We start from the raw sequence: 27,677 nt of genomic DNA, 5'->3' as shown, positions 1-27,677 counted from the left end.
AACAATAAAAGCACACAGAAAAAGAAAATATTATCACAAATAATGCATGAATTCGTAACGCTCGGTACGTAAACAAATATTTTTTTCAAAATTCACCATAAATCTACTTATTGTCCTAGAGACTTCCAATTTCTTTCAAAATGAAGACAAATGAATTGAATATTACTATACTGTAAGAATATTAGCTTACAAAAGCAGTTTTTGACCATATCTGAAGAGTTAAAGTTGACCGAATGTCGAATTTTTTTTATATATTGTTTTTTTATATGCAATTATTCGGAAATAAGAAGAGCTACAACTTTTAAATATTTTTCGTTTTATTCTACATGAAATTGCGCATATTTTCATATGTAAAACTCTATGAAATGCCTAATATGAAATGGAGCAAATATTCCGAGAATGGGACTTACGCATTTCGGAGATTTGTGGCGGAGAATCCGCGCGCGGAGGAGGAAGTTTTTTTTTTTTTTTTTTAATTCACCATAAATCTAAATATTGTGCTAGAGACTTCAAATGTTTCACATGAAGATAAATGACTGAAATATTACTAGACTGTAAGAGTTTTATCTTACAATTGCGTTTTTCGACCATCGGTAGAGTCAAATTTGACCGAACGTGGTTTTTTTCTATTTATCGTGATTTATATGCAAATATTTCAAAATGAGAAATGCTACAACCTTCAACTATTTTTTGTTGTATACAGAAATTGTGCACATTTTCATATATTAAACTTTATGTAACACTAATTTTTAAATGGTGCAAACATTACCACAATCGCACGTATGATTTTTCGGAAGAGTTTTTTTTTTTTTTTTACGCTCCGCGGACGTAAAGAAAATGTTATTTTTTTCATAAATTCACCATAAATCGAAAATATTGTGCTAGAGACTTCCAATTTGTTGCAAAATGAAGGCAAAATGCTTGAATATACTCAAATATAAGCGTTTAGCTTACAATTGCGTTTTTCGACCATTTCGGTAGAGTCAAAGTTGACCGAAGGGTTGAAAATTTGTCACTTATCATTTTTTAAATGAAAATATTTCAAAACTGATAAAAGCTACAACCATGGGTTGTTTATAGTTGTATTGTGCATGAAATTGCGCACATTTTCATATATAAAACTTTATGTAACTGCTAATTTAAAATGGTGCAAACATTACCACAATGCATGTATGATTTTTTTCGGAAGAGTTACCGTGCGGACGTAAGGAAAAAGTTTTTTCATAAATTCACCATAAATCGAAATATTGTGCTAGAGACTTCCAATTAGTTGCAAATTAAGGTAAATGATTGAATATTACTAAAAATAGGAGTTTTAGCTTACAATTGCGTTTTTCGACCATTTCGGTAGAGTCAAAGTTGACCGAAGGTTGAAATTTTGGCACTTATCGTTATTTATATGAAAATATCTCAAAACTGATAAAAGCTACAATCATGAGTATTTTTTTTGGTGTATTCTACATAAAAATGCGCAAATTTTCATATATAATACTCCATGTAACGGCTAATTTAAAATGGTAAAAAAATTATGTCAAAGTGCAAAATAATTTCCGAGATGTGTCACAGATACTTTTTAGTGCGGCAAGAAAGAAATTCGCGCTTGTGGCGCCTGCGTAACGATTGTAAACAAAACAACACTTGATCCGTGAACTCCCAGCATCCCCCAAGGCGCGTGATTCAAGAGTTTTCGGCTGTAGGGCCTAAAGTATTTTTCCGCAAATTTTTAAAAAACTTTTGTATGTCGACGTAAAATACGTCCAGTCGGCACCCGAAGAGACAAAAAATGTCGACGTAAAAATACGTCCAGTCGGCAAGTTTAAGGGTAATAAAATTATGCATTAATAAAAAAAAAATTCAAGTTTAAGTTTAGTATAGATAGTACTGCTAGCCATAAACCTTTTGTCTTGCCCTAAGGTATGAAATTTTCACACAAAACATCCACTACTTAGATTTAATGAAATGTACTTGATTATTTACACATAAACTATTCATAAACTTGTATAAATAATTTTCTCTGATACTATCCAATGTTGACTCATTCTAGTTTTTTTTTATAAATTAGCTTTGCTACCTTTGAAGCAAAAGTGGTATATTGCAAAGCATGTGTGGGTTATGCTTAACCCTTAAACGCGAAGCGGAAAAAAATGTCTCCCATGTGCCGGAGGTGTTTTCAGAGTGAGCGCGGAAGCGGAAAAAATATATTTTTTTTAAATCACAGCGCGATTGTTTTTCAAGATTAAGAGTTCATTTTTGGCTCCTTTTTTTGTCATTGGCTGAAGTTTAGTATGCAACCATCAGAAATGAAAAAATTATCATTATCATATATATAATAATGCAATATATGATAGCGCAAAAACGAAAGTTGATATATAATTGTATCAAATCTCGCTGTGCACAAAACAGTTAAAGGTAACAAGTTACTTTTTTTTTGTTTTTTTCGTTGTAATGTACACTAAATTGCGATCATTATGGTATGTAAACACATTGTAAAACGATAAAAGCAACACAGAGAAAATATTATCACAAAATAATGCATGAATTCGTAACGCACGGTACGTAAAAAAATATTTTTTTTCAAAAATTCACCATAAATATAAATATTGTCCTAGAGACTTCCAATTTCTTTCAAAATGAAGACAAATGATAGAATATTACTATACTGTAAGAGTATTAGCTTACAAATGCAGTTTTCGACCATATCTGAAGAGTTTAAAGTTGACCGAATGTCGAATTTTTTTATATATATTTTTTTGTTTTTTTATATGCAATTATTTCGGAAATAAGAAAAGCTACAACCTTCAAATATTTTTCGTTTTATTCTACATGAAATTGCGCACATTTTCATATATAACACACTATGAAATGCCTAATATGAAACGGAGAGAAACGGACAAATATTCGAGAATGGGACGTACACATTTCGGAGATTTGTGGCGGAGAATCCGCGCGCAGGGAAGGGAAAGAAAGTTTTTTTTTTTTTTTTTAAATTCACCATAAATCTAAATATTGTGCTAGAGACTTCGAATTTGTTTCAAGATGAAGATAATGACTGAATATTACTAGACCGTAAGAGTTTTAGTTTACAATTGCGTTTTTCGACCATTTCGGTAGAGTCAAAGTTGACCGAACATGGTTTTTTTTCTATTTATCGTGATTTATATGCAAATATTTCAAAATGAGAAAAGCTACAACCTTCAATTATTTTTTAGTTGTATTCTACATGAAATTGCACACATTTTTTATATATAAAACTTTATGTAAAGGCTAATTTAAAATGGTGCAAACATTACCACAATCGCACGTATGATTTTTTTCGGAAGAGTTACCGCGCGGACGTAAAGAAAATGTTATTTTTTTCAGAAATTCACCATAAATCGAAATATTGTGCTAAGAGACTTCCAATTTGTTGCAAAATGAAGGTAAATGCTTGATATTACTAGAATATAAGCGTTTTAGCTTACAATTGCGTTTTTTCGACCATTTCGGTAAAGTCAAAGTTGACCGAAGGTTGAAAATTTGTCACTTATCATTTTTTAAATGAAAATATTTCAAAAGTTGATAAAAGCTACAACCATGGGTTATTTTTAGTTGTATTGTGCATGAAATTGCGCACATTTTCATATATCAAACTTTATGTAACGGCTAATTTAAAATGGTGCAAACATTACCACAATCGCATGTATGATTTTTTTCGGAAGAGTTACCGCGCGGGGACGTAGGGAAAAAGTTTTTTCATAAATTCACCATAAATTGAAATATTGTGCTAGAGCTTCCAATTAGTTGCAAAATTAAGGTAAATGATTGAATATTACTAAAATATAAGAGTTTTAGCTTACAATTGCGTTTTTCGACCATTTCGGTAGAGTCAAAGTTGACCGAATGTTGAAATTTTGGCACTTATCGTTATTTATATGAAAATATCTCAAAACCGATAAAAGCTGCAATCATGAGTATTTTTTTTTTTTTTTTTTTTTTTGTATTCTACATAAAAATGCGCACATTTTCATATATAATACTCCAAGTAACGGCTAATTTAAAATGGTACAAAAATTATGTCAAAGTGACAAAATAATTTCCGAGATGTGTCACAGATACTTTTTAGTGCGGCAAGAAAGAAATTCACGCTTGCGCGCCTGCGTAACGATTGTAAACAAAACAACAAACCCTTGATCCGTGAACTCCCAGCATCCCAAGGCGCGTGATTCAAGAGTTTTTGGCTGTAGGCCTAAAAGTCTTTTTTTCGCAAATTTTTTAAAAAACTTTTGCATGTCGACGTAAAATACGTCCAGTCGGCACCCGAGAGACAAAAAATGTCGACGTAAAATACGTCCAGTCGGTCGTTTAAGGGTTAACTACTGTTTTTTTTTTTCACCTGAATATGCACAATAACTAACCTTGCAAATATGAGACTAAGTTTTTCAGTTTTCCCCAAAAACAGCTTGGCATAGCCATTAGCTTCAGTCACATAAGTAAAAAAATATATCACTAAGAAACTCCTCAAAATATACAGTCTATATTTTGAACTCTAAAATTTCATGCCAGGATCCCAAGTGAAGGCAAAGGGAATCTCCATGTTGTCACTTTGCCAGTTACCTGGCAAAGTTAGTGATTCATTATCAGTACCACTGCTTTCATAATGCAATGGATAACATCAATAAAATCATGGTCACTTATTCATCACCAAGAATTTCATTAATTATTCTGTGTAAGAAGTCGCTTCACTGTCTTTTATGGAGTGTGATTTGTGACTCATGCAGTTAACTTCAGGCCTAAAGAAACCACCGACTTTGCCTAACATAACTCCTGTATAAAAATTACCACATAGTATTACCCCTGAGTGAAATGTGTCTACATAGTACATTAGCTTATTCCAAACATACATTTGACAAATGGATCTTAATAAATTAGTTTTTTAGAACTGTAAATTTAAAATCAACTATGGGTAATAAAAGTAGTAGTAGTAAAAAAAAAAATAAAAAAAAAATAAAAAGAGGAGGAATTGACCAATGAGGCAGTTGACAAGCTAAGTGGCAGAACTGTTGCAAGGGTTCTGATTAATTCTAACTCACAGTTACCTGGTTACCTACTGCCAATAAACTTCATTACATCAGGTGGAGACACTGACAGGATAAGAGACAGATCTGCTGAGAGTTTTAATTAATTACAAACCCACAGTTACTGCCAGTAAACCCTTGTTATGTTAGACCAAGTCAAATATGGACATGTATTCACAGAATTTTTTTATATTAAGTTCATAATGTAGCTGAGAACTAAGAGACTATCCAAAATAACTCTTGCTTCACACTTCTTTGCCATACCTAGATAATGCGGCAAAAACCCAAAATAATTCTTTACTGGGAAACAAGAAAGGAACATATGCTGCTGTGAGATAGACAGTCCTGCCTACCAAATACAGTAAATCATAAAATACATACTGTATTCAATGCATTCTCTGAAGGAAACAAATAAAAAAAAACCTTATGGGGTTGTTGTTACTGTCAATAATATGCCTTTAACATTGTATTATGAGTTTCTCTACCCTGAATCTTTTGAACAAGAGTGCTTATCATTACTTAAAGAGCTTTGTAATGTTGATTATGCATGAAAAAATCTAAGAAAATTATGTATAGTACTGTGAAACTATCATCAGTAATATAAGGGAAAAAAAAAAAAGCATTCATGAACACCTGGTATCAGTTGTGTGTGTGTACAAATATTTTATACTGTAGGTTACATAACAACACACCCACAATAAAGGGAATACAGCACTAAAATTGTTATATTCAAAATATCTTCTGGACACCTTTAATGTATTTCACAATTAAGAAAATCCTTTTTAGTCTCTCCAGGATAAACATGCATTCTATTGGGAACGGTACCAAACTCGCAAAGCAATAACCACTCTTATGATCAAGTCATTAACTGAATTCATACTGAAAGCTGTGAAGGATTGGTGGTTTGACAAACAAAAACACCATGCCAAGTACTGGGAACATTGTCCAGCTGAAATGAATCCCGTATATGCCTGTATTAAAAATAGCCAAGGCTACATTATAAAGAAGCTATCAAACAAATCATATGCAATCAAAGAATCTTTGCAAGTATGAAGTATACTGTGAACTGTAACCACCTCAACTTTCATACATCAGTAAATATATGCAAGCTTCCTTAATCTGGACATTTCAAAGAATAAAAAAATGGCAAGTACACAAAAAAGCCATAAATAATTTCTGTTAACTTTCCATTAATTATCAATTAAAGTCATTTTTCTTGGTAAGTCAATATACCGTATTGACAGACCAAACAGTACACACATCGCAAATAAATTTTACAGCCATATTAAGTTAATATATACTTAAATCTGAAGTTTTTTAACTACGGTAGTTTTCAGGATATAACTTCATGCAACATCTCAAAATAAAGAAAATATATTAAAATGCCAAATTTTCTATGACAATTTGTATTTTTCATAGCTACAAACCTGAGGTCTTAACAATCGGATAATTTCTAGCACCTAGCTGGATACGGTTAAAAAGCAGATGAAAGCAAGGAATCTTGTGATATCTGGCAACACATGCGTAGCTCTGGGCCAGGATTGGTCAAGGACGACGGCCGCTACGCCAGTCTTTTCTTTGACTGCCTGGGCAAGAGTTGTGTTTTTTACTGTTCAAGTTTATATAGAAAGCTGTAGTAAATTGTATGCTTATAAAAGCTTATCCCATCCCATATAGGAACTACATACGTAATCCTAAAAACCATAAATATTAGTTTGATGAAAAATAATGAGTAAAACATAAAGTAATAGATATTTTTTGTTTGTTTGTATGGTGTTTTTACATTGCATGGAATCAGTGGTTATTCAGCAACGGGACCAATGGCTTTACCATGACTTCCGAACCATGTCGAGAGTGAACTTCTATCACCAGAAATACACATCTCTCATCCTCAATGGAATGGCCGAGAATCGAACCCACAACCACCGAGGTGGGACGTAAACACCATAACAACCACGCCACCAAGCGCTTGTAATCCTTTCAAATTTACTACGGTTTGTCCTTCACCAAAGGTTTGTCCTCTAAATTTACGAAATCAGACTCAATGTGGAGAAAAATTTGAAGGGGACTTACAGTTTGAAGGAAATCTTCATTTATTGGGTATCTCATGGCATTCAAATCAGGAATTTAGGACAACATTAATATTTTTCTTTAAAAAATTCATTCTGAAATCCTTTCATTTCCATACATCAAAAAATAAAAAAAAATGTATCAGATTAATATAGAACACTGCAAGGAACTTGTTTGGAATTTCCAAAAAATGAAAAAAAACTGTCATCAGTTAACAAAATGTTTTACATTTTCAGATTTCCATCAGTTTACAAAATTGCCAAAATTCAACCCATTCAGATATGTAAAAAGAAAGGAGAAGGTATTTTATAAAAAAAAAAAAAAAAAAAAAAAAAACAAAAAAAAAAAAAAAAAAAAAAAAAAAAAAAAAAAAAAAAAGACAGGCTACAAAATGCTTATGGAATATTACTGCAACTGTTAAAAAAATTGGATAAGTAAGAATAGAAAAATAGTAAGATTCAAGTTACAAGTGTTTTATATGGAGTGGCCGAAGTGTCACAATTGTTATATCAACCACTATTTTGTGGAAATTAAAGTCTCAGTGCAAATTCACTATTATTATTATTATTATTATTATTATTATTATTATTATTATTATTATTATTATTAATTATTAATTATTAATTATTAATTATTAATTATTATTATATTATTATTATTATTATTATTATTATTATTATTATTAATTATTATTATTATATAATTATTATTAATTATTATTATTATTATTATTATTATTATTATACTATTAGGTACTTTAATGAGACCTGTTTTATTATACTTAACTGCTATAGGGTTGGCCCAAAAAAGCTTTAAAATTGGTATAGTCATATGTAAACTCAAGAAAGGAGTAGGTGTCTGTTAACTTTGCTTTTTTTAATTTAAATAAAAAAAATTTATTGTTCATTGTAATAAGCAAGTCACTCCGCAACAAAATTCTTTAGTTATAATTAAGCCATTTGTGTATATATGAAATCATCCCAGACACTTCAGTCCCTCTTAAAATTGTTGATAGAAAACAGCAGCTCGTTGGTAAGACCCCAGGACCTCCTGTGGGTAACCATTTCGTTGTCAGTGTGGCTGATGCCATATTCATTATGGTCTCCAAGTCTGCACTTCTTTTTGTATTTAACTTTATAATTTCACCTCCCATTAATTTTCTACATAACTGTGTATTTACTTTGATTTTCTGTTGCAGAGATGGGTATATTTTTCCGATATAACACTAGAATCGCCAAGGTATGACACAGCGCTTCTTTGTGACAGTAAGTACGTACTGTAGTTTGCTACATAACTGTACTTGTTTTGGTAGTTTTCTTTGTGACTTATTACTATAGTAGATTCACATCAACCACACATCTGATGTCTAGGCCAGTCCCTTATGATAATCCTAATTGGCTGTTGATTAAGCTAGTCACACGGCTGGAAACTCAGTCCCTCTCGAGAGTTCACATAGGCGGAGGATGTATGTTCCACCTCTCCTATGCTATGGACATTGTTTCTTCTTTGGTCAAGCCTCAGTCTTATTCAGCAGAGGTTGGTAGCTCGAGTTCGCGGCTTGCTTTGCCAGCATGGAATCAAGAGGAATTTATTTCTGGTGCTTAGAAATTTATTTATCGATATATGTGGTTCAGATCCCACAATAAGCTGTAGGTACCATGCTGAGCTGTTAATTAGCTTAGTGGTCTGGTTAAACTAAGATATATTTAACTTAACTTGATTCAGCAGAGGACTACATACATTCTTGTTATTTCATCCTTCAAAAGAGAATAAACTAAACCTAGAAAATTTTCAGTCTTTATGACTTCTGTACAAAAATTCTGACTGTTGGAGTTCATTACTATCAAATGCTTCTTGCAGATAATGATACGAATCAATAGTTGCTGCCAGTTGATTGCATATCTTACAGGTAAGACTAATATTACTGGCAATGTCACTGTTAAGGAAGCACAAAACTGAAGAAGGGTGTCTGAGCCTCTACCTGGCTGGGAGTTACCAAGGCCACAATGGTGACAGCCCATTTCAGAAACTCAGCACTGAAGTCTGAAAATCTCTCTTGCAAACCCCTGTCAAGATTAAATATCTCTTATTGAAACTCCCTGTCAAGATTGTAGGCAGTGATTGTGGTCTGTCAGCACACTAAAATAAAAGAGGAAGAAGAAGCCAAGAATAGGTACTTCCTAGGTCAGCTGGCAGTTAAAGTTTTAGCAAGCAACACTAACAATTTTGTATGATACGTACACACTAGCTGCTCGTTTGTCTGACAGAACCCTAGATCCAGATGCTTTGTCCCTGATTCAGGAGTTTCTACAAATTAGAGCATAACTCAACTTTCACCTAACCAGAAATCACCAAGGTAGAAATTGTCTCAAGGTTCATGCCAGGAAGAAATGTATGGTTTGCAAACACACCCAGCTAGAAAAAATAAAGTTTTCACTAAGAATGGCCCTTTACTAAAAAGTAAGGGCATTCTCTGAGTGAATTTATTCATGGTCAGCCTTAATCACAAATATGCCTAAGTTCTACTCTTTCAGATCCTGTAACCTGGAATCAAATGTGATGTAATAATACAGCCTGGGATGACCTGGAAGTTTCTGCCTTCCCAGTACACAGAAGGTTAGAACAGTAACAGTCAATCTTGGTTCCCTAGGATCTGTCAGTTATCAAGTCTCTAAAAAAAGGAGTTTGTGTAAACTATCTAATACTTAAACTATATCTTATCATAAGGTTCCCCATGTAAAGGATATTCCTACATCAATTGAACTTTCTTTGTTTCTGCAAAAACAGACATTTTAGGTCAATTTTCAGGAGAACCCAGGAGGCAAAGGCTCTTTGGCAGAGGACATCAGCCTTCATCTGTACCAAAGTAGAGGTCATTCTGCAGTTTGGCATAGTAGTTCTCAGCCTATCAATACTATAAAAACTCTGTAACTTTCAGATAAGCCCATAAACTGCATTTTTTAATTACATGACACATATCAAAGACTGGAAATCAATATGTGTCCTTACGGAGACCAAGGTTCTGTGTTCTTAGCCTTTCTGTACTCTCATATCCTGCCAGTAGTATATACAGAATACTTATTCCTTTGCCTCTCAGCGCAATTCTCCTTATCTTTGAAGAACTACAGGGTTTCAGCGAGTCTTTTTAGTAGCAGTTAGGCAGATGGTCCCTGTTTTAGGAGTGGTTCTTTCTTTTCTGTAAGTTTATCATCTTAACCATGTTTTTCTATCCAATCATGACATTCTCAACAACAGATTCTCTGTTACATTAGCTAATCAAACATGAGTACCTCATGGCAGTTTATTTCTCCAAATCTATAGCCTTCCCCTGACCATTCTCAAGTGTAAGTGGACATATAAATAACATGCACACAATTACACACCTCTACAGTTACTTTTTCATACAGTGCTCCCCAACTTTTTCATCGGGATAGGTTCCAGAACCTACCACAGAAATGCAAAAAATCCCTTTTAAACAAAAATGCTTGTAACTGGCTTATAACTGCCAAATACCCTGTGCCCCATAAACTTATAATGTTTATAAACTGCCTATTTTAACATTTCACTGATTAATTTGATAGTTCAAACAAAAATATACCTTAAATTACCATACTAAAACAATTTAATATCATTCCAAAGAAAAGTAAATTTTCAAATTAATACACTTCATAAAGAAAAATAACTTTGTCACATATGAATAAAGTTTTTTTTTTTTCTTAGAGATTTATTTAACACTAAATAGAAGCATAAATTAATCTCAAGAAACTCTTCATATGTGACAAGGTTATTTTTCTTTATGGAGTGTATTAATTTGAAAATTTACTTTTGTTGGAATGACATTAAATTGTTTTAGTATGTAATTTAAGGTATATTTTTGTTTGAACTATCATTTAATCAGTGAAATGTTTTAAAATAGGCAGTTATAAAACATTATAAGTTTATGGGGCACAGGGTATTTGGCAGTTATAAGCCAGTTATAAGCATTTTTTAGGAGGGATTTTTTGCATTTCTGTGGTAGGTTCTGGAACCTATCCCCATGAAAAAGATGGGGAGTACTATGAAAAAGTAACTCTAGAGGTGTGTATGAAATTGTGTGGTCGTTATTTATATGTCCACTTACACTTGAGAATGGTCAGGGGGAAGGCTGCAGATTTGGAGAACCAAACTGCCATGAGGTACTCATGTGATTAGCTAATGTAACAGAGTATCTTAATGTAACAGAGATCTATGTTGTTGAGAATGTCATGATTGGTTAGAAAACATGGTTTAGTTAGAAAACACAGTTAAGTTGATAAACTTACAGCAAAGAAAGAGCCACTCCTGAAACAGGGACCATCTGCCTAACTGCTACTAAAAGACCCATTAATTATGAGTGCTAAAATTTCGTAACTTGTACTAGTTTCAATTGAGTTAAATAGGGCGAAATAATCTTACCTTTGCCCTCAGCTAATTTTTCCAGACCAAAACATGATCGTTTTGCTTGCATATTTTATGATACAATAGTATCATCAGGCTACATACAATATTACTGGATACAGTGAAGTAAAGGATAACTTTTTAAAAGAGCCAAGGAAAAGATGCATATTCATTGTTTGTATTTTATGAGGTGGTCTCGGCACTTTGCCTAGGCCACCAACAACCAGACAATGGTGCTATAAACCCTACGACCCTATGGAGGGTAAAACCCAGTTATGAATATGTTGAACAAGCGCCGTAAAAGTAAAATGCCGCTAACTGATAACAACACTAACCAAGAGCTGCCTGTACTTACAATTTCTTTACAACCATTAATTTCTTTTTTTAAGGATTATGTATCAGCTTTTAATGAAATGGACGAGTGGTTTTACGTGCTCGCCTACCGATTCGGTAGCGGGTGAGTTCGATTTTCCGCTTTGCCAACGTGGAATCAGGAATTTATTTCTGGTGATTAGAAATTAATTTCTCGATATAATGTGGTTCGGATCCCACAATAAGCTGTAGGTCCTGTTGCTAGGTTAACCAATTGGTTTTCCTAGACCACAATAAAAACCATTTAATCCTATGGGCCCAGCCTTAGAAGAAGCTGTTTAATCAGCTTGCAGTGTCTGGTTTTAAAGTAAGATTTATACTTAACCTTTTTAACAATAACTTTGAACTTTCATTTAAAAGTTAGCTTAATACTTTGGGAGCATGATTAGGGTAATATTGAATGTTTAAACTCTAGAAATAAACATTCATTAACATTTTTAGAGACAGTGCCAAACTTACAAGAAAATTCAATGTGTGCAAGGGGTTCTGGAACCTAACCTCACATAAGTTTGGGGCATGAGTGTATTACATCCATATCTTAAGTACCAGTAAATTCACCATACTGTATCAAATCCTACAGGTATGCTAATTGACCTGATAATATTTGTTCCCTGCTGAAGTTTTACCTTTCATCATACCTCTAAAATCCATTATTTTAACTCATGTTATACTGCCCATTGATGGTGCAGTAATGAATGAAAATAGTCAACATACTAGAAAATTTATTCTTGTACTCTGGTGAGTCCTATCACTAGAGGGAGCTCCTTACTCAATACACAACAATACAAAGGCTGCTTAAACAAGGTGAAATGTCTGAAAGGATAAAACCATTTAAATGAACTGTGAAATAGAGTGGTTGGTATTTATGGAAGATAAACATTTAAATTTTTCTGTTAATCAATATAAAAATTTGTGACTGACTTATAGAAAACTGATCTTGAAGCTATACTAAGGACCAACAATTTCATCAAAGATCATGAAATTATTCCCATTTTCCTTAGCATCCTAAGAGTTGCTCACGCAAAAAGTTTACCAAAGAGTATCCATCTGCATTACCTGCAAGACCATGAGAGTATACAGCACCACTTGGGAATCATATCTACAAGTGAACAAATTGGAAATATGTAATAATGTGAATGCCTCCTCATCAAATCAACTATTGAATAAGATACGGAAATGTTAAATAGGCATTTGAGATTTGAATCACTAATCAATTATGCACCAGGCCATCACATTCAAATCTCAAGAAATATAACTATCTATTTGATCAAAAATTATTGTACTGAATGATGTCCATGACTTATTAATGCAGAACATGAATAATTTAGACTTCCTGAATTACAATGGGACTATATTCCGATTGTAAAACTATCATAAGGTGTAAATATTCCAGGATCTAATGTGTCCAGAGTTCCGCAGGGTAGTGTTCTTCGTCCACTATTATTTTCATGCCAATGATGCAACACTTGTGGGTGTAGTAAAGTCTCCACTTTTGAGAAATGAAGCTGTCCTCACCCTCAATTGGGACATGGACTGGATCACTGACTAGCATAGTTGGTGGGGTATGAGGCTGAACTCCAGTAAAACAAAAACACTATTGATTAACAGATCTTGTACAGATTTTCCATTCCATCCTCCCCTTCAGGTGGATGGGACTTTGCTGAAAGAGTCTGAAGCTTTAATAACCATTCTAGGAGTAACTTTTGATTAACATATTACTTTTGAGAAACATCTAATGAAAGCTTCAGCGAATGCTGGACGAAAGTTGGGTATTGTTCAAAAGGTCATTTGTGCTTCCTTTACTAGAATAGTGTTCTCCACTAAGGATGTCCCTTCTGCCAGAGATTTATCTCTTTCAGATAGAGTTGTTCATGGCGGTAGTTGCCTATTTTTAAATGTTAGCAGTTATGACTTGGACTATCAACGGATGGTCTCTTGTCATTTTTTCATCATTTGTATTTTAATACAGAGATCTCTCATTCATAATTGATCCATGATCCCCTTTTCCTGCCAAAAGCAACCAGATTCACAGTTAAACAGCACCAATATGCAGTAAATATGCCTTGCTGTCAAACTTATCAGTTCCAGAGGTCCTTTGTTCCTCACACTGCAGGACTGTGGTACAGTCTCCCTGAGGATGCCATGCAATTGGAACTTCAAAAGTTCATACTGTTAGATTGTGGAACAGTCTCCCTGTAGATGCCATGCAACTGGAACTTCAAACCTTCAAGTGAAGAGCAATGCAATACTACCCTTATGTTTATTTCCCTTGGATTTAAATACATTTTCATCTATTTATTAATTTATTTTTTCTTTTTAATAGGAGAGAAATACGAGAGATCTCTTCTCTCTATATTTTCCTTTTACCTTCAATTACTTTGTAATGAGCACCATAATCATTGGAAGCTTGATTTTCACGTCAATGGCCCCGCTGTAGGCTCGTTCCATATGTATAGGGTTCATCTTCTGAATAATTATGATTAAAATAATTAGTCGAAAAACAATGCATTCAAGCACACCTATCCAAACAAACAAAACTAGCCTAGCCTACCTTTAACATACTTACAACACTTGTATTTGTCCAGTTGGACAATATTAAAATCACATTGAATTAACCGTGTCATGTATTGAAAGTGAAAACCGAAAGGTTATATGGGTAACCACCATTAACATTAACAAATGAAAGCAACTGGCACTGAAGAATGTTTTGAAGATTAGATGGTAAAAATAATAGTGCCTTCTGAAGCACTGAAACTTCCCATGACTTGCTGTAAATTACTGTGTATCTGTAGGATCATCGCATGCTTTTAACGGGTTTCAGAAAGACTTACTGCCTTAGCCTGGATATCAGTTGACTAAGCAGCGCACTCTTCTGTCTATAACGGTCCTTAAATCCTTGTGAAAAGTAATTTTTCCACCTCATCATCAGCCCAGCTCTTTTTCTTTGTGATGACAGTAGATATACTAACATCAAAAACTTCACAGCATCACTTAATCACTTCTGATCTTTTTATGATGGCCAAAGTTGTAAACTGCGAAGACCTAAGTTCCTGTGCCATGATCATTTTAAGCATGTTGTCCTCACAGTTGGTGATTATCCAAAGTTACCAAGAGTAACTGCCTTCTTAATTGATCTTCCAGTAACAGGAGACAGATGGTATATCCAGACATGAAAACACAGATGCATGAGGACATCCAAAAATAAATTTGAGCAATAAAGAGCACTATAGAGTATCATTGTATACGCTAGCAATCACGTGATGATTGGAAAATTAAAAATTCAATATTCAAAATACACTTTCTGCTGAAGTGTACTTTCACTTTCATCATAAAATTAGAAGTAACTGTGAATGAACCATTGTAACCAGGAGAGCGCCTGTACCTACAAAATGAAATGTTAAAGTACACAGCTGAATCAAATAAATAATACTCAGGTCTAGATGATTCCCACCAGACACCTATCAGAAAAAGCGAAAAAAAAATCATCCTCAATTCTGATATTAACAAAGCATTCTTGAAGCAAAGAACTGTAATGAAGATTTTTAAAATAGAAAAATTCAAAAAATTTTCAAGAAGGGTTCCTAGGAACCGGGCCATGCAACTACAGGCTTATCCACCTGACTTATATTTACTGAATATATTTATATCACAGCCAAAACATGAGACATACAGAATCAGACACTCTAATTCCTAGGCAGTTAACATGAATCAAGTAAAAGTACTATGGTATTACAGATCAAATAGGAGACTAGACAGTAAGACTGGCAAAGGAACTGAATATAAAAAGTTCATATCAATGAGCCATCTTCTTACTGGTAAAAAGTCAAAGTTGTGTTCCTCAAGGATTGGTTTTGTGTCTGCTATATCTGCATGATTGACCCACATTTATGGCGAATAGCAAAATAAGCTAATTTGATGACTTCAAAAAATAGATACTGGTGCTGTTAATGATAAAGCAATCAACTAATTCCAAGAACATTGTTGAATGGTCATTAAAAGGAGGGCATTTGCCATTCAGCTCAAGATAAAATATAAATTCATGCATATAGGTAATGAAAATAAGAATGTCAACTTGATAAGGAGACAGAGTTGTCATGAAAAAGAAAGTTCTGGAGTCATTACAACTAGTGACTCAAACCCTTCAAGTTAATGTACAGAAGCAGAAAAGAGGGCTAAAAATATGAACATATAACATAAATTACTATTGTAACCCTCTTACGCCGATTGGACGTATTAAACGTCGAGTCAAAATGTATCCTGTATGCGATTGGACGTATCATACGTCGGCTCAAAAAAGTTTTTTTAAAAATTCGCGAAAAAAAAATACTTATAGGCCTACCAGCCGAAAACTTTTGTATCACGCGCCTTGGGGGATGCTGGGAGTTCACGGATCAAAGCGTTGTTTTGTTTACAATCGCTACGCAGGCGTGCAAGCGCGATTTTCTTTCTTGTTGCACTAAAAAGTATCAGTGACACATCTCGGAAATTATTTCGTCACTTTGACATAATTTTTGCACCATTTTAAATTATCCTTTACATGAAGTATTATATATGAAAATGTGCGCAATTTCATGTAAAATAGCAACAAAAAAATACTCATGATTTGTAGCTTTTATCAGTTTTGAAATATTTTTCATATAAATAACGATAAGTGCAAAAATTTCAACCTTCGGTCAACTTTGACTCTACAGAAATGGTCGAGAAACGCAATTGTAAGCTAAACTTCTTATATTATAGTAATACTCAATCATTTGCCTTCATTTTGCAACAAATTGGACGTCTCTAGCACAATATTTCGATTTATGGTGAATTTATGAAAAAACTTTTTCCTCACGTTCGTGCGATAACTCTTTTCCGATAAATTTTTTCGTGCGATTGTCCTAATGTTTGCACCCTTTTAAATTTGCCGTTACATAACAAGTTTTATATATGGAAATGTGCGCAATTTCATGCACAATACAACATAAAACAAACCCATGGTTGTAGCTTTTATCAGTTTCGAAATATTTTCATATAAATAACGTTAAGTGCAAAAATTTCTACTTTCGGTCAACTTTGACTCTACCGAAATGGTCGAAAAAACGCAATTGTAAGCTAAAACTCTTATATTCTAGTAATATTCAATCATTTACCTTCATTTTGCAATGACTTGGAAGTCTCTAGCACAATATTTCGATTTTATGGTGAATTTATGAAAAAAAAAAAAAAACATTTTTCCTTACGTTCACGCAGTAATTAACTCTTCCGAAAAAATCTGAAATTTTTTGTGCGATTGTCGAAATGTTTGCACCATTTAAAATTAGCTGTTACATAAAGTTTTATATATGAAAATGTGCGCAATTTCATGTAAAATACAACTAAAAATGATTGAAGGTTGTAGCTTTTCTCTTTTTCTTTTTAAATATTATGCATATAAATCACGATAAATAGAAAAAAAACCACGTTCGGTCAAATTTGACTCTACCGAAATAGTTGAAAAACGCAATTGTAAGCTAAAACTCTTACGGCCTAGTAATATTCCGTCATTTTTCTTCATTTTGAAACAAATTTAAAGTCTCTAAAACAATATTGTGATTTTATGGTGAATTTTTGAAAAATATATCTACCTTCACTCCGCGCGCCGATTCGCGGCGGCAAGTCTCCGAAATACGTACATCGCATTATCCTAATATTTGCTCCTTTTCATATTAGCCTTTTTATAGAAGTTTCATATATCAAAATGTGCGCAAATTCATGAAGAATACAATAGAAAATAATTGAAGGTTGTAGCTTTTCCATCTCCGAAATATGTGCATATAAAAAAATATATATATAAAAATTTCGACATTCGGTCAAATTTAACTCGTCCGAAATGGTCGAAATCTGCAATTCTAATCTAAAACGCTTACAGTATCGTAATATTCAATCATTTGCCTTAATTTTGAAACAAATTGGAAGTCTCTAGAACAATATTAGAATTACGGTGAATTTTTGAAAATAACATTTTTTTACGTCCGCGTGTTACGAATTCGTACATCATTTTGTGATAATATTTTTCCGGTGTTGCTTTTATTGTTTTACTATGTATTATATATCAAAAGGATTGAAATTTAGTGTACAATACAACGAAAAAAAATTAACTCGTTAGCTTTGACCGTTTTTTGCACAGCGTGATTTGAATACAAATTATCTATGATTTTTTTTTTTTTGCTACCATATATCACATTGTTTACATATGATAATGATATTATTTTTCATTTCTGATGGTTGCATACTAAACTTCAGGCAATGAAAAAAAAATGAGCCAAAAATGAACTCTTAATCTTCAAAACTAAGCGCGCTGTGATTTTTTGAAAATATTATTTTTTTCCGCTTTCCCGCGCTCACTCCAAAAGGGCGCCGGCATACAGGAGAGGTTTTGATTTTTAGGGCTTCGGCGTAAGAGGGTTAAGAAAAAGGAGACCATAGTAGGTTAAGTGGGCCGGCCGGCTAATGCCCTTTTTTAAGGACAGGACTTTGATATTCATACCACTTAATAAGGTGACTTGGGACATCTCCAAACCGCATATGATTTTCGCCTCTGACCTTCGGTTTTGTGACGCCAGGGCGATTTATCCTAAAAATTACCATTTTTCAAATTCTATCTCCTCCCTTGATATTTAATATTAAGACCTGGGATTACTACCATATATAGACCTGATGTAGACCTCCAATCGAATGGAGTTTTTTTTTTCTAAAAGTCATTTTTTTGCTAGATATGAATTTTTCAATATGGTCAAAAAATAAACCCTATAAATCAGGAGAAAAAAATTTATAAAAAAAAATACGAAACAAAAATTGGAAAAAAGGGCTCTATTTGATTGTTCTGTAATGTCTTTCTGAGTTATATACCAAATTCCAATGTTATAGCTTTAAAACTAAGTGAGAAGATAGATTTTGAAGGTCAATAAGTATAGTTTTTGAGATACGGGCGCTCAAAGTTTTCCTTCGTATTTCTATAAAGACAATATTAATAAATAATGATTATTATGAATGTATATTTGTTTTTTGTGTATTAATAAACCAAAACTATTTTATTTATCATAATTTAATCATAAATGATGATCCCTTTGCTCATATATCGCAGCCTGGGGCACTGCTTGAGGCAAGATGGGCACTCCTTCCTACGCAATCTCTCTCCCCCTCTACTAACTCTGCTTATTACAGCGAATTTTCTTCTTCTGTGTGTTAGCGAGATGTTTTCCTTGTATTTTCCTCTTTGGCATGATGAAATTCTTGCCCGAAACAAAGATAAACAAACATAATTGCAAGAGAATGTCAAGAGGTGAAACCTCGAAGGCGTACACTTTTTTATTTTACAAAGACATTTAATAAATCATGATTATTATGAATTTCATATTCCATTTTGGGTATTAAAAAACCAAAAAACCAAAACTTTGTTATTTATCATAAATGAAGATCTCTTTGCTCAAAGATCGTAGCCTTAGGCACAGTGTGACGTGTGCTGTCAAGCAAGACGGGGGCGTTACTAGGCAACCCTCCCCTCTCTCTTCACTAACTACGCATATATTATGATATTCTGTAATAATACTTAGAGCGATTTTTCTTCGTCTGTATGTTAGCGAGATGTTTCCCAACCTTGTCTTTTCCTCATTGGCATGATGAAATTCTTGCCGAAACATACATAAACATACTTGAAAGCAGGCGAATGTCAGACGTGAAATGGAACGTATAGACTACTTGACGTCTGCGATCGCACTAAATCAGGACTTGTAGCTTGAGCCTGCGAAGTCCTCCTTCTCGACTCGGGGAATGTCTACAGATGCCATTTTCTCCAATTTCTTTGACAATAATTATCAAAATTTACGATAATAGAAGAAATATTGCATTTTCTTGTACGGATTAATGTTTTAGGCTTATTGAGTTACGTTAACTAATTACCCTGTAACTACGAAAGTAAGAGGAACTTTGACTAAATATTTCGTATACATATTCTCAATTGCCATATGAAGCTCCATGAATTTTTTATGACTTTGCATTTTTCGCCCTATACCTCCATATATAGAGGTTCCGGCTGGCCCCTTAAATGTAATGCACTAGTTAGTCCCCAATTACAAATGCAGTACATTGTGAATTCTGAGTCCCATCCAAGAGGAAGAACAAAGAAAGATTAAAAGAAGTAAAGGTAAGAACCACCAAACTATAATACCATCAACTAGACACCTTGGATATCTAAGGTGGCTAGATTGCCACAATCTGTAAGCTTTTAAAAATGCACTGATAATGAGGTCAGCACTAAAATACATAAAGGTATACAAAACATAGAATCCCTACAAATGGCATTGCTCATGGTTCTTCTCCATTTTGGGAAAACACAACAGAAACAAAAAGGTAAAAAATACAAAAAACATAAAATGCATGAAGTAACAAAAAAGTAGCAGGCTACTTATCTAAATTCAACACACACTTAAGAGCAAGAAGGCGGCTGAAGTAAAACAGTGGCATGGGCTGAGTGAGTGCATTCCCCCCCCCCCCCCCCCCCCCCACAACCCTCCTCTTCCACCATGTAGCTACCCTTGCTTCCAGGTCTCAACAACAGCACTCCATAAAAGCACTTTAGATAGTCCTATGTGAAAGGCATTGGTTTGTATCCCCATAGGAACATCCATACATGTATCTACTTTCCTTAAACATTAACCAAGTTGTGTCTATCACAAGGAAAATAGAACAATAAAGTTTTGACACCAAACACTGTGGGAATTTCTTCATGTGCAAGATAGCCTAACTTTACAATATAATACAAGAAAGGTTGTGAATATTACCACCATTGGCCAGTTAAAGAACAGATTACATAGATACAATAGTCAACACAAATATGTTTAATTGATTTTCATTATTAATTTTTTACATAAGTAAACTTTGATGGATCACTGTGTCTATCAGGTAATTCTTAACCATGTAATACTAATACTGTACTGTAGAATATGAAGTTATGTAGAATTTGTATATGAATTTTTAAATATGTAGATAAAAAAATCAAATCAAGTGTTAAATTACATTCAATATTGTTTCTGAACTACAAATATTAGATAATAGGTTCATAATAGTCTTGAAAAGATGACAAAATCTGTAAAACAACTGTCAGAAATATCACAGAATATTTAGCCATATAATATATATTAAAAGTAAATAATTTAAAATTAATGATATATCTGCTTATATACCTGTTATAATAATCCACTTACCTGTCAGAACCTAGTAATCTGAATATTCTTGAATTGTCGATAATCTCTTGTGTTATTTCACATTCTTGAAACTTCGTCCCTGCATTCCATGTTCATGAAATGCTAATACACTATCAGTTAAACATACTGAAAAAAAACAAAAAAAAATAACTATAGTTAGAAAAATAGAGAAGACTATTTACAAGTTGAATGCAGCTGATGCAGCAATATCTTTCAATAAAACTTATAGTTAAAACCATAATATTAAAGAATACAAAAGGCCAAAAAATTCTATAATTTTTACATATTCAAATAATCTTAGGTTTTACAAGCAACCTTCTTGTCAGTGTAGAGATAATATTTAAGTATAACTTGTTTAGCATTGGAAAATCAGTTACTAAATCAAATTACAAGCTTCAGGTATCTGGGGCAAAATGCCTCAACAAACAGTATCAAATTATCTAGAAGATAATAAATATTGCTGTACGTTATACTTCTCAGATATTCTAAATATAATAAATTATTATTAAGCTTCATTAACATTACTAAATATGTAACAAGGTCACTGATGGTAGTCGAAAGCAATCTTGCAATCTGCAAGCATATTCCAGTGACCACATTTGTCGAGCACAGAAGATGAAATTCTTCATAGTGTATGCTGTTTTAGATATACACTGAATCCACTGGATCATATACTTTTTGAAAGAATATGAGGTCGGTCTTTTTATAATACTAACCATGCATATTGAACAAGTTATCCTGACCATTGTTCTTGACTTTTGAAAAAGATTACTGAAGGGTCCAATTAAGGTTGCTAAGCTACCCAAAATATAACGAATAGCAAAAATGGTGCTTTTTAACAGAACTTTTTATACAAAACTTCCTAAAACTTCATGCTTAACCTGATAAATTCAGACTTGATATCTTAATGGCTACAGAACCACTTTTTAATGATAATATAAGAAAAAATGCCTCATATGAACTGGACAGCAAAAAAACAAATATCCAAATTTTTAAAAGTGCATTAAAAGTTAAAATTGTTACAACTGACTTATAACCTAAACACCATTTAGTGTGTAATGTTCATAACATGGTTATACCTTGCTCTCATGATATTAAATACAGATATATATAATTACTTGCTTTCAGACATACACAAAGAAAACTTACCTATAGAATCTACATTGAAGTCAAATTTGAGTTCAGATGTTTGTTTTTTCCTTTCCTTTATTCTCCCTTGTAAATTGACTACTCTTACAAGATCTGAAAAAGAATACCTACTTAGTACATAGAAATATTCCCATGAAGTTTGTTTCAGCTAAATTAAGCACTTTCCCTGATGATTTTCCACAACAAAGAAATTAAACCACAGTCTACAAATCATCAAAACATAGTAGCACAATATAAAAAGACAATTTCCCAAAAGAAAAATTATCTTAAAAATGAAGAGTGAACTCTGTAAGTATGAAGTCTCCTGAGGTCTTTACCCTTGCTGCTGTATAGCTACTAGGTTGTATCAAAGTAGTACTGTAGTGAATAGCGCACTGACAATGGTCCAGTAAATCTCAGCCTTTCCTTTTGACTCTTCATAAGTTTATCCAGGTCACAAATAAACTGATTAAAATGCATTGGGAATATAGAGAAAACAATAAAGTTGGCTTTGCAGTAAAGTCTTACGCTAATAATTGCAGTGCAAAGATGCTTTGTCACTTCCTGGTCAAGGTCCAAACAAGGTGTGCTAATGAGATTTAAGGGCAAATTGAAATATTTTGTTGTCTCTTTCAATGGTTGTTTCTAACAAGAATCTGAACTCTTTACAACCAGAAGCCTCCAAGAAAATTTATAAACTACAAATCTTTCAAGTTTTTCCCAATATAAACCAAAAACTTTAAAAATGCTAATGGCAGGTTACCTGATGGCTCTGGTAAGCAGGCATAAATATGCACATAGTACTCCATAGGTCTCCCCATAATTAACAGAATCAATGTTTGATTAGTCTGATCCAGCTACAAAGAGCTGTGGGGGGTTGAAAGGTGGGCCATTCTGGTTAAAGTAAAGGGTTTTAATTAAAATATTTAAAAAATATACAAGTTTCTTCACAAACCTACAACTTTAACAATCCTGAATATCTACTTAGGTTGGAAACCCCGGACCTGAAGGGATAAAAAAAATGGCTCCTTGGAATCAAGAATAATATTGAATCCATAGCTTGAATATCTACTTATGTTGGCTGCTGTAATCTTCCAAAAGAAAGATAAGGACTTGAAGATATCAACAGAGCTCCAAAGAAATACGACTAGTAGTAATGAACCCCATGTTCTTAGGGAAAAGAAGGGGTCAAGAGCTAGACTGGAGCCTCTTACAAGACAGAACTAATAACTAATGAACATGCACACCAGCCTCTTACAAGATGGAACAATGTGAAACCCTTGAAACCTTAGGTTTAGCAGAAAGCCAAGTTGTGTTGATTAAAGAGAGAATGAAGATGATTCTGTGAAGATGAAACTTGTTCATCTGTTGCTACTGGGCCAAAGATGTTCAGGATAACATACAAATACATAAAATTTTTTGGGAAAACAAGAGAAATCTGGTACAGACTTCAAAGCAGCTTCCTCCAAAAAGTAAGCCAAGCTTGAGAGTAGCTTAGTTTAACCTCTAAGATGCAGTAGTAATGATCTGCCTTTGAAAAGAGACCAACAAAGTCTTGATTAATCTTGATTACCTATACAGGAGGCCCTCAGTTAGCGGCAGGGGTTCCATTCCTGGCCGCCGACGCTAAGTGATTTTTGACGCGGAGCGATTTTAAAGCCTACAGCCACTGCACACCTTCTTTTGAAACTCTAGACCAGTCAAAGGCACCGTAATCCCACAATGGCGCAATATAGAATTTACTGTACAGTACGTAGTACTGTACAGTACATTATAGCATTATAAATACTGTAGATTGGAAAAAGCCTAGCTTTAATCCTTTGGGTGTCTAGAGTATGTAAATATATAATAAGGTTTATACAGTATACAGGTAGCTGTAGTGTTCAAGTTACGACAATTCGTCTTACGATAGTCCGATTTTATGAGACCAAATTACAATAGCCTAACTTTATCCCATCTTCTAGTTACATAAGTTCAATAACAGCAAAAGAGAATGATGAAAGTAAGGTTTTAACGTTATACTCGTTGCATGAACATGTACACCCATGAACAACCGAACGAGAAACTTTTTTTTCTAAGTACAACCAAATTGGATCACATCTGTTTGGCTATTTCAATCATCGTACTACACAGTACACTATTACCGTAGTTGTTATAAATGGCGTTATATAGAATAGAACTAAGATATCTTAATGTAATAACTTTATTCGCTATAGATCAAAGATTAATATAGATCAAAGATCAATTGGGAAATATACTGTTAAATTTAAACCTAGTTATAACTGAAGCTGAGAAAACTGTTCAAGCTGCTAATGACTATTATCGTACATCAGCAACAAGGATAAAACTCCAGTAAACGTATGCCATCAAACACAACCGTAGATAAAATTGAGATTAAATCATTTTAATCAAAACTACTGTGCTTGAATGAACATATTTTACTGTTGGTTTCACGCAGATATAAGATAAGTAATGTAAAGTTCGTATTACGATGATATAAAGGACAATTGCGAATGGAATCACGTAATTTTGATGCAATAAACATGCCGCCAACGTAACCTGTTCACGAAAAAAAAAGAAGTTCACATTCACAATGAGACATATTCAAATTATATTTCCACCTAAAAACACATTGTATGAGGAAAAATAACCTTGTCTCATATAAGTCAAGTATCTAGATATTCATTTATGCTAACTAGAAGGAAGAGAATTCGCTCAGAATTGCGTTAATTATGGTGAAACAAACTCGTATGAGAGATAGTACAGACACTACCCTACTTACAAACGAGTTATGTTCCAAACGACCGTTTGTATCTTGATATGTTAATAAGTTAGTTAAATTGATATTGTTATGTTACAATAAAGTTTCATACATACTTACCTGGCAGATATATACATAGCTAAGACTCCGTCGTCCCCGACAGAAATTCAAATTTCGCAGCCACTCGCTACAGGTAGGTCAGGTGATCTACCGGCCTGCCCTGGGTGGCAGGACTAGGAACCATCCCCGTTTTCTATCATATTTTCTCTCTTCCACCTGTCTCCTGCGGGGAGGCTGGGTGGGCCTTTAATTGTATATATCTGCCAGGTAAGTATGTATGAAACTTTATTGTAAAACATAACAATATCATTTTCTACAATCAACTTACCTGTCAGATATATACATAGCTGATTGGCACCCTTCGGTGGAGGGTAAGAGACAGCTTCTATATGGAATAGACAGGTAAACAACATATGTTGTAGGTATAAATAAAACCTTGGTTCCTACCTGATAGGTGGTAGACTTCGTGGGTGTTTGCCCAGTAGTCTGCATCACCTCAAGAAACTTTAGCGAGATATATGATCTATGGCCAAGAGTTCTTGTGGGTCTGCCGATGGGGTCTTACCCACTTACTCGGCAGAGCCTAAAAGGACTTTGTCAAATGGGTGCTGATCCACTTATATGACAATACACCTTATGAAGGAGCACACAACCAATCCCGACCACCTGATCCTAACCATACGTTAGAACTACAGATTGTTAAGAGTTATCCCGAACTCGTCACAACAATCGTAACTCAAATCATCTACGCACACATACATAATTTTCAAAATTATACTCAACTAATTGGATATGACAAGAATTTTACTGAACAACATAGACGGCCGCCCGTGCTAGCCTAAGTCCTCTATTGTTAGAAGAGACTCGACCATATCCAAAAAGAAGAAAAGTATACATTTAAGGATTGGTGTCTGCTCCCGTACCCAGAATCGTATCCGCTGATACGAAAGGACCTAGAGAAAAACACTTCTCATATGTCACACGCACGTCTTTCAAGTAATGAGATGCAAAATACTGAGTTGCATCTCCAAAATGTCGTATCTATTATGTTTTTAACGACATATTCTTATGAAACAAGAGAGCCGTCGCTATAGCTCTAACTTCATGAGCTTCTATTCTCAACAGTTGTAACTGTTCGTCAGGACAGGCCTTATGAGTGTCTGTAATGACGTTTCTTACAACGAATGCCAGCGCATTCTTGGACATCAGTCTTGTGGGGTCTTTTACCGCGCACCAAAGACCTTGTCTAGAGCCTCTCATTCGATGCTTTCTCTGAAGGTAGAACTTCAGAGCTCTAACAGGGCAGAGAGACCTCTCTGTTTTCTCTGCCTACGAGACTTGACATGCCTTTGACTTCGAATGACTTAGGCCAGGGATTCGTAGGATTCTCGTTTTCCGCTAAAACAGGGTCTGAAACGAGCAAATCGCTGAGTTTCCCTTGAATGCTACTTCATCCTGCAGAGCATGCAATTCCCTAATTCTCTTTGCCGTAGCTAAAGATAATAGGAATAGGCATTTTCGGGTAATTGTCCTAAAGCGATGCCCGATGAGGAGGTTCGAATCTTTCCGATGACATATTACTTTAGAACTACGTCTAGGTTCCAGTTCGGAGGTACTGGTTCCTTATACTTTGAAGTCTCAAAAGACCTTATGAGATCGTGGAGATCTTCATTATCTGCCCGATCTAATCCTCTGTTCCTGAATACAGCCGAGAGCATACTTCTATATCCCTCTATTGTGATACGGCTAGATGAGATTTTCCTCTCAGGAATAGCCGGAAATCCGCAAATTTCCGCTATAGAGGTAGTGGAGGAGGACAACTTCTTGGATCTACACCTCCTTCTAAATACTTTCCACTTCGACTGGTATACTTTCGTAGTGGAGGTTCTGCTTTCTCTCGCGATCGCGCTTGCTACTTCGCGCTGAGAAAAGCCTCTCGCTCTGACAAGTCTTTCGATAGTCGAAAGGCAGTCAGAGCGAGAGCGGAGAGGTTTGATGGTTGTATGAGAAGATCCGTCCTTCCGGGTAGGGATCTTGGAAAGTCTGCGCTTCACTCTACCACCTCCTTGAACCATTCCTGGGCCGGCCAAAAGGTGGCTATTAACGTCATCCTCGTCTCCTTTGACGCCACAAACTTTTCATTACTAACCCCCGGATTTTTGATGGGGGAGAAGCATAAACGTCTCTCGAGACCCATTTTAGCAGGAAGGCATCTACCATAAGTGCTCTGGGATCTTCCACGACCGATCAAAACACTGTGAGCCTTTTTTGAAATAAATGTTGCGAAGAACTCCACCTGAGGAGTTCCCCACAGAGACCAGAGATCGAGACACACTTCCTCGTGTAAAGTCCCATTCTGTATGAAGGACCTGGTTCCTCCTGCTGAGCCTGTCCGCCCTCACATTCCTTTCTCCCTGTAAGAACCTTGTCATCAGGGAGATGTTACTGTGATACGTCCAAAGTAATAGGTCTCTCGTGAGCTCGTAAAGGAACGAGGAGTGCGTCCCTCCCTGTTTCCGAATGTAGGCAAGAGGGGTGTTGTTGGGCGTCAACTCGTCCCCGTACTCCTCAAGAAGAAGGTTAGTCAATCCC

The 27,677-nt window shown here is 34.4% G+C and overlaps 1 protein-coding gene across 1 annotated transcript in view; it reads right to left on the bottom strand.

Annotated features, from left to right (window-relative positions):
• LOC135210722 (mitogen-activated protein kinase kinase kinase kinase 3-like) overlaps positions 1–27,677 on the bottom strand; it is a 365,691-nt gene that overhangs the window by 24,653 nt on the left and 313,361 nt on the right. Inside the window, 5 exon segments of the mRNA XM_064243517.1 lie at positions 4,797–4,803; positions 5,988–6,025; positions 21,137–21,197; positions 21,200–21,262; positions 22,286–22,378. Of these exon segments, the coding sequence (XP_064099587.1) occupies positions 4,797–4,803; positions 5,988–6,025; positions 21,137–21,197; positions 21,200–21,262; positions 22,286–22,378 (262 nt within the window).

The sequence above is a fragment of the Macrobrachium nipponense genome, chromosome 4 (genome assembly GCF_015104395.2).
Source record: "Macrobrachium nipponense isolate FS-2020 chromosome 4, ASM1510439v2, whole genome shotgun sequence".
Taxonomy (NCBI): Eukaryota; Metazoa; Arthropoda; class Malacostraca; order Decapoda; family Palaemonidae; genus Macrobrachium; species Macrobrachium nipponense.
Note: the sequence above shows the minus strand (reverse complement) of the source record. Positions and strands in the feature narration are given on the sequence as shown.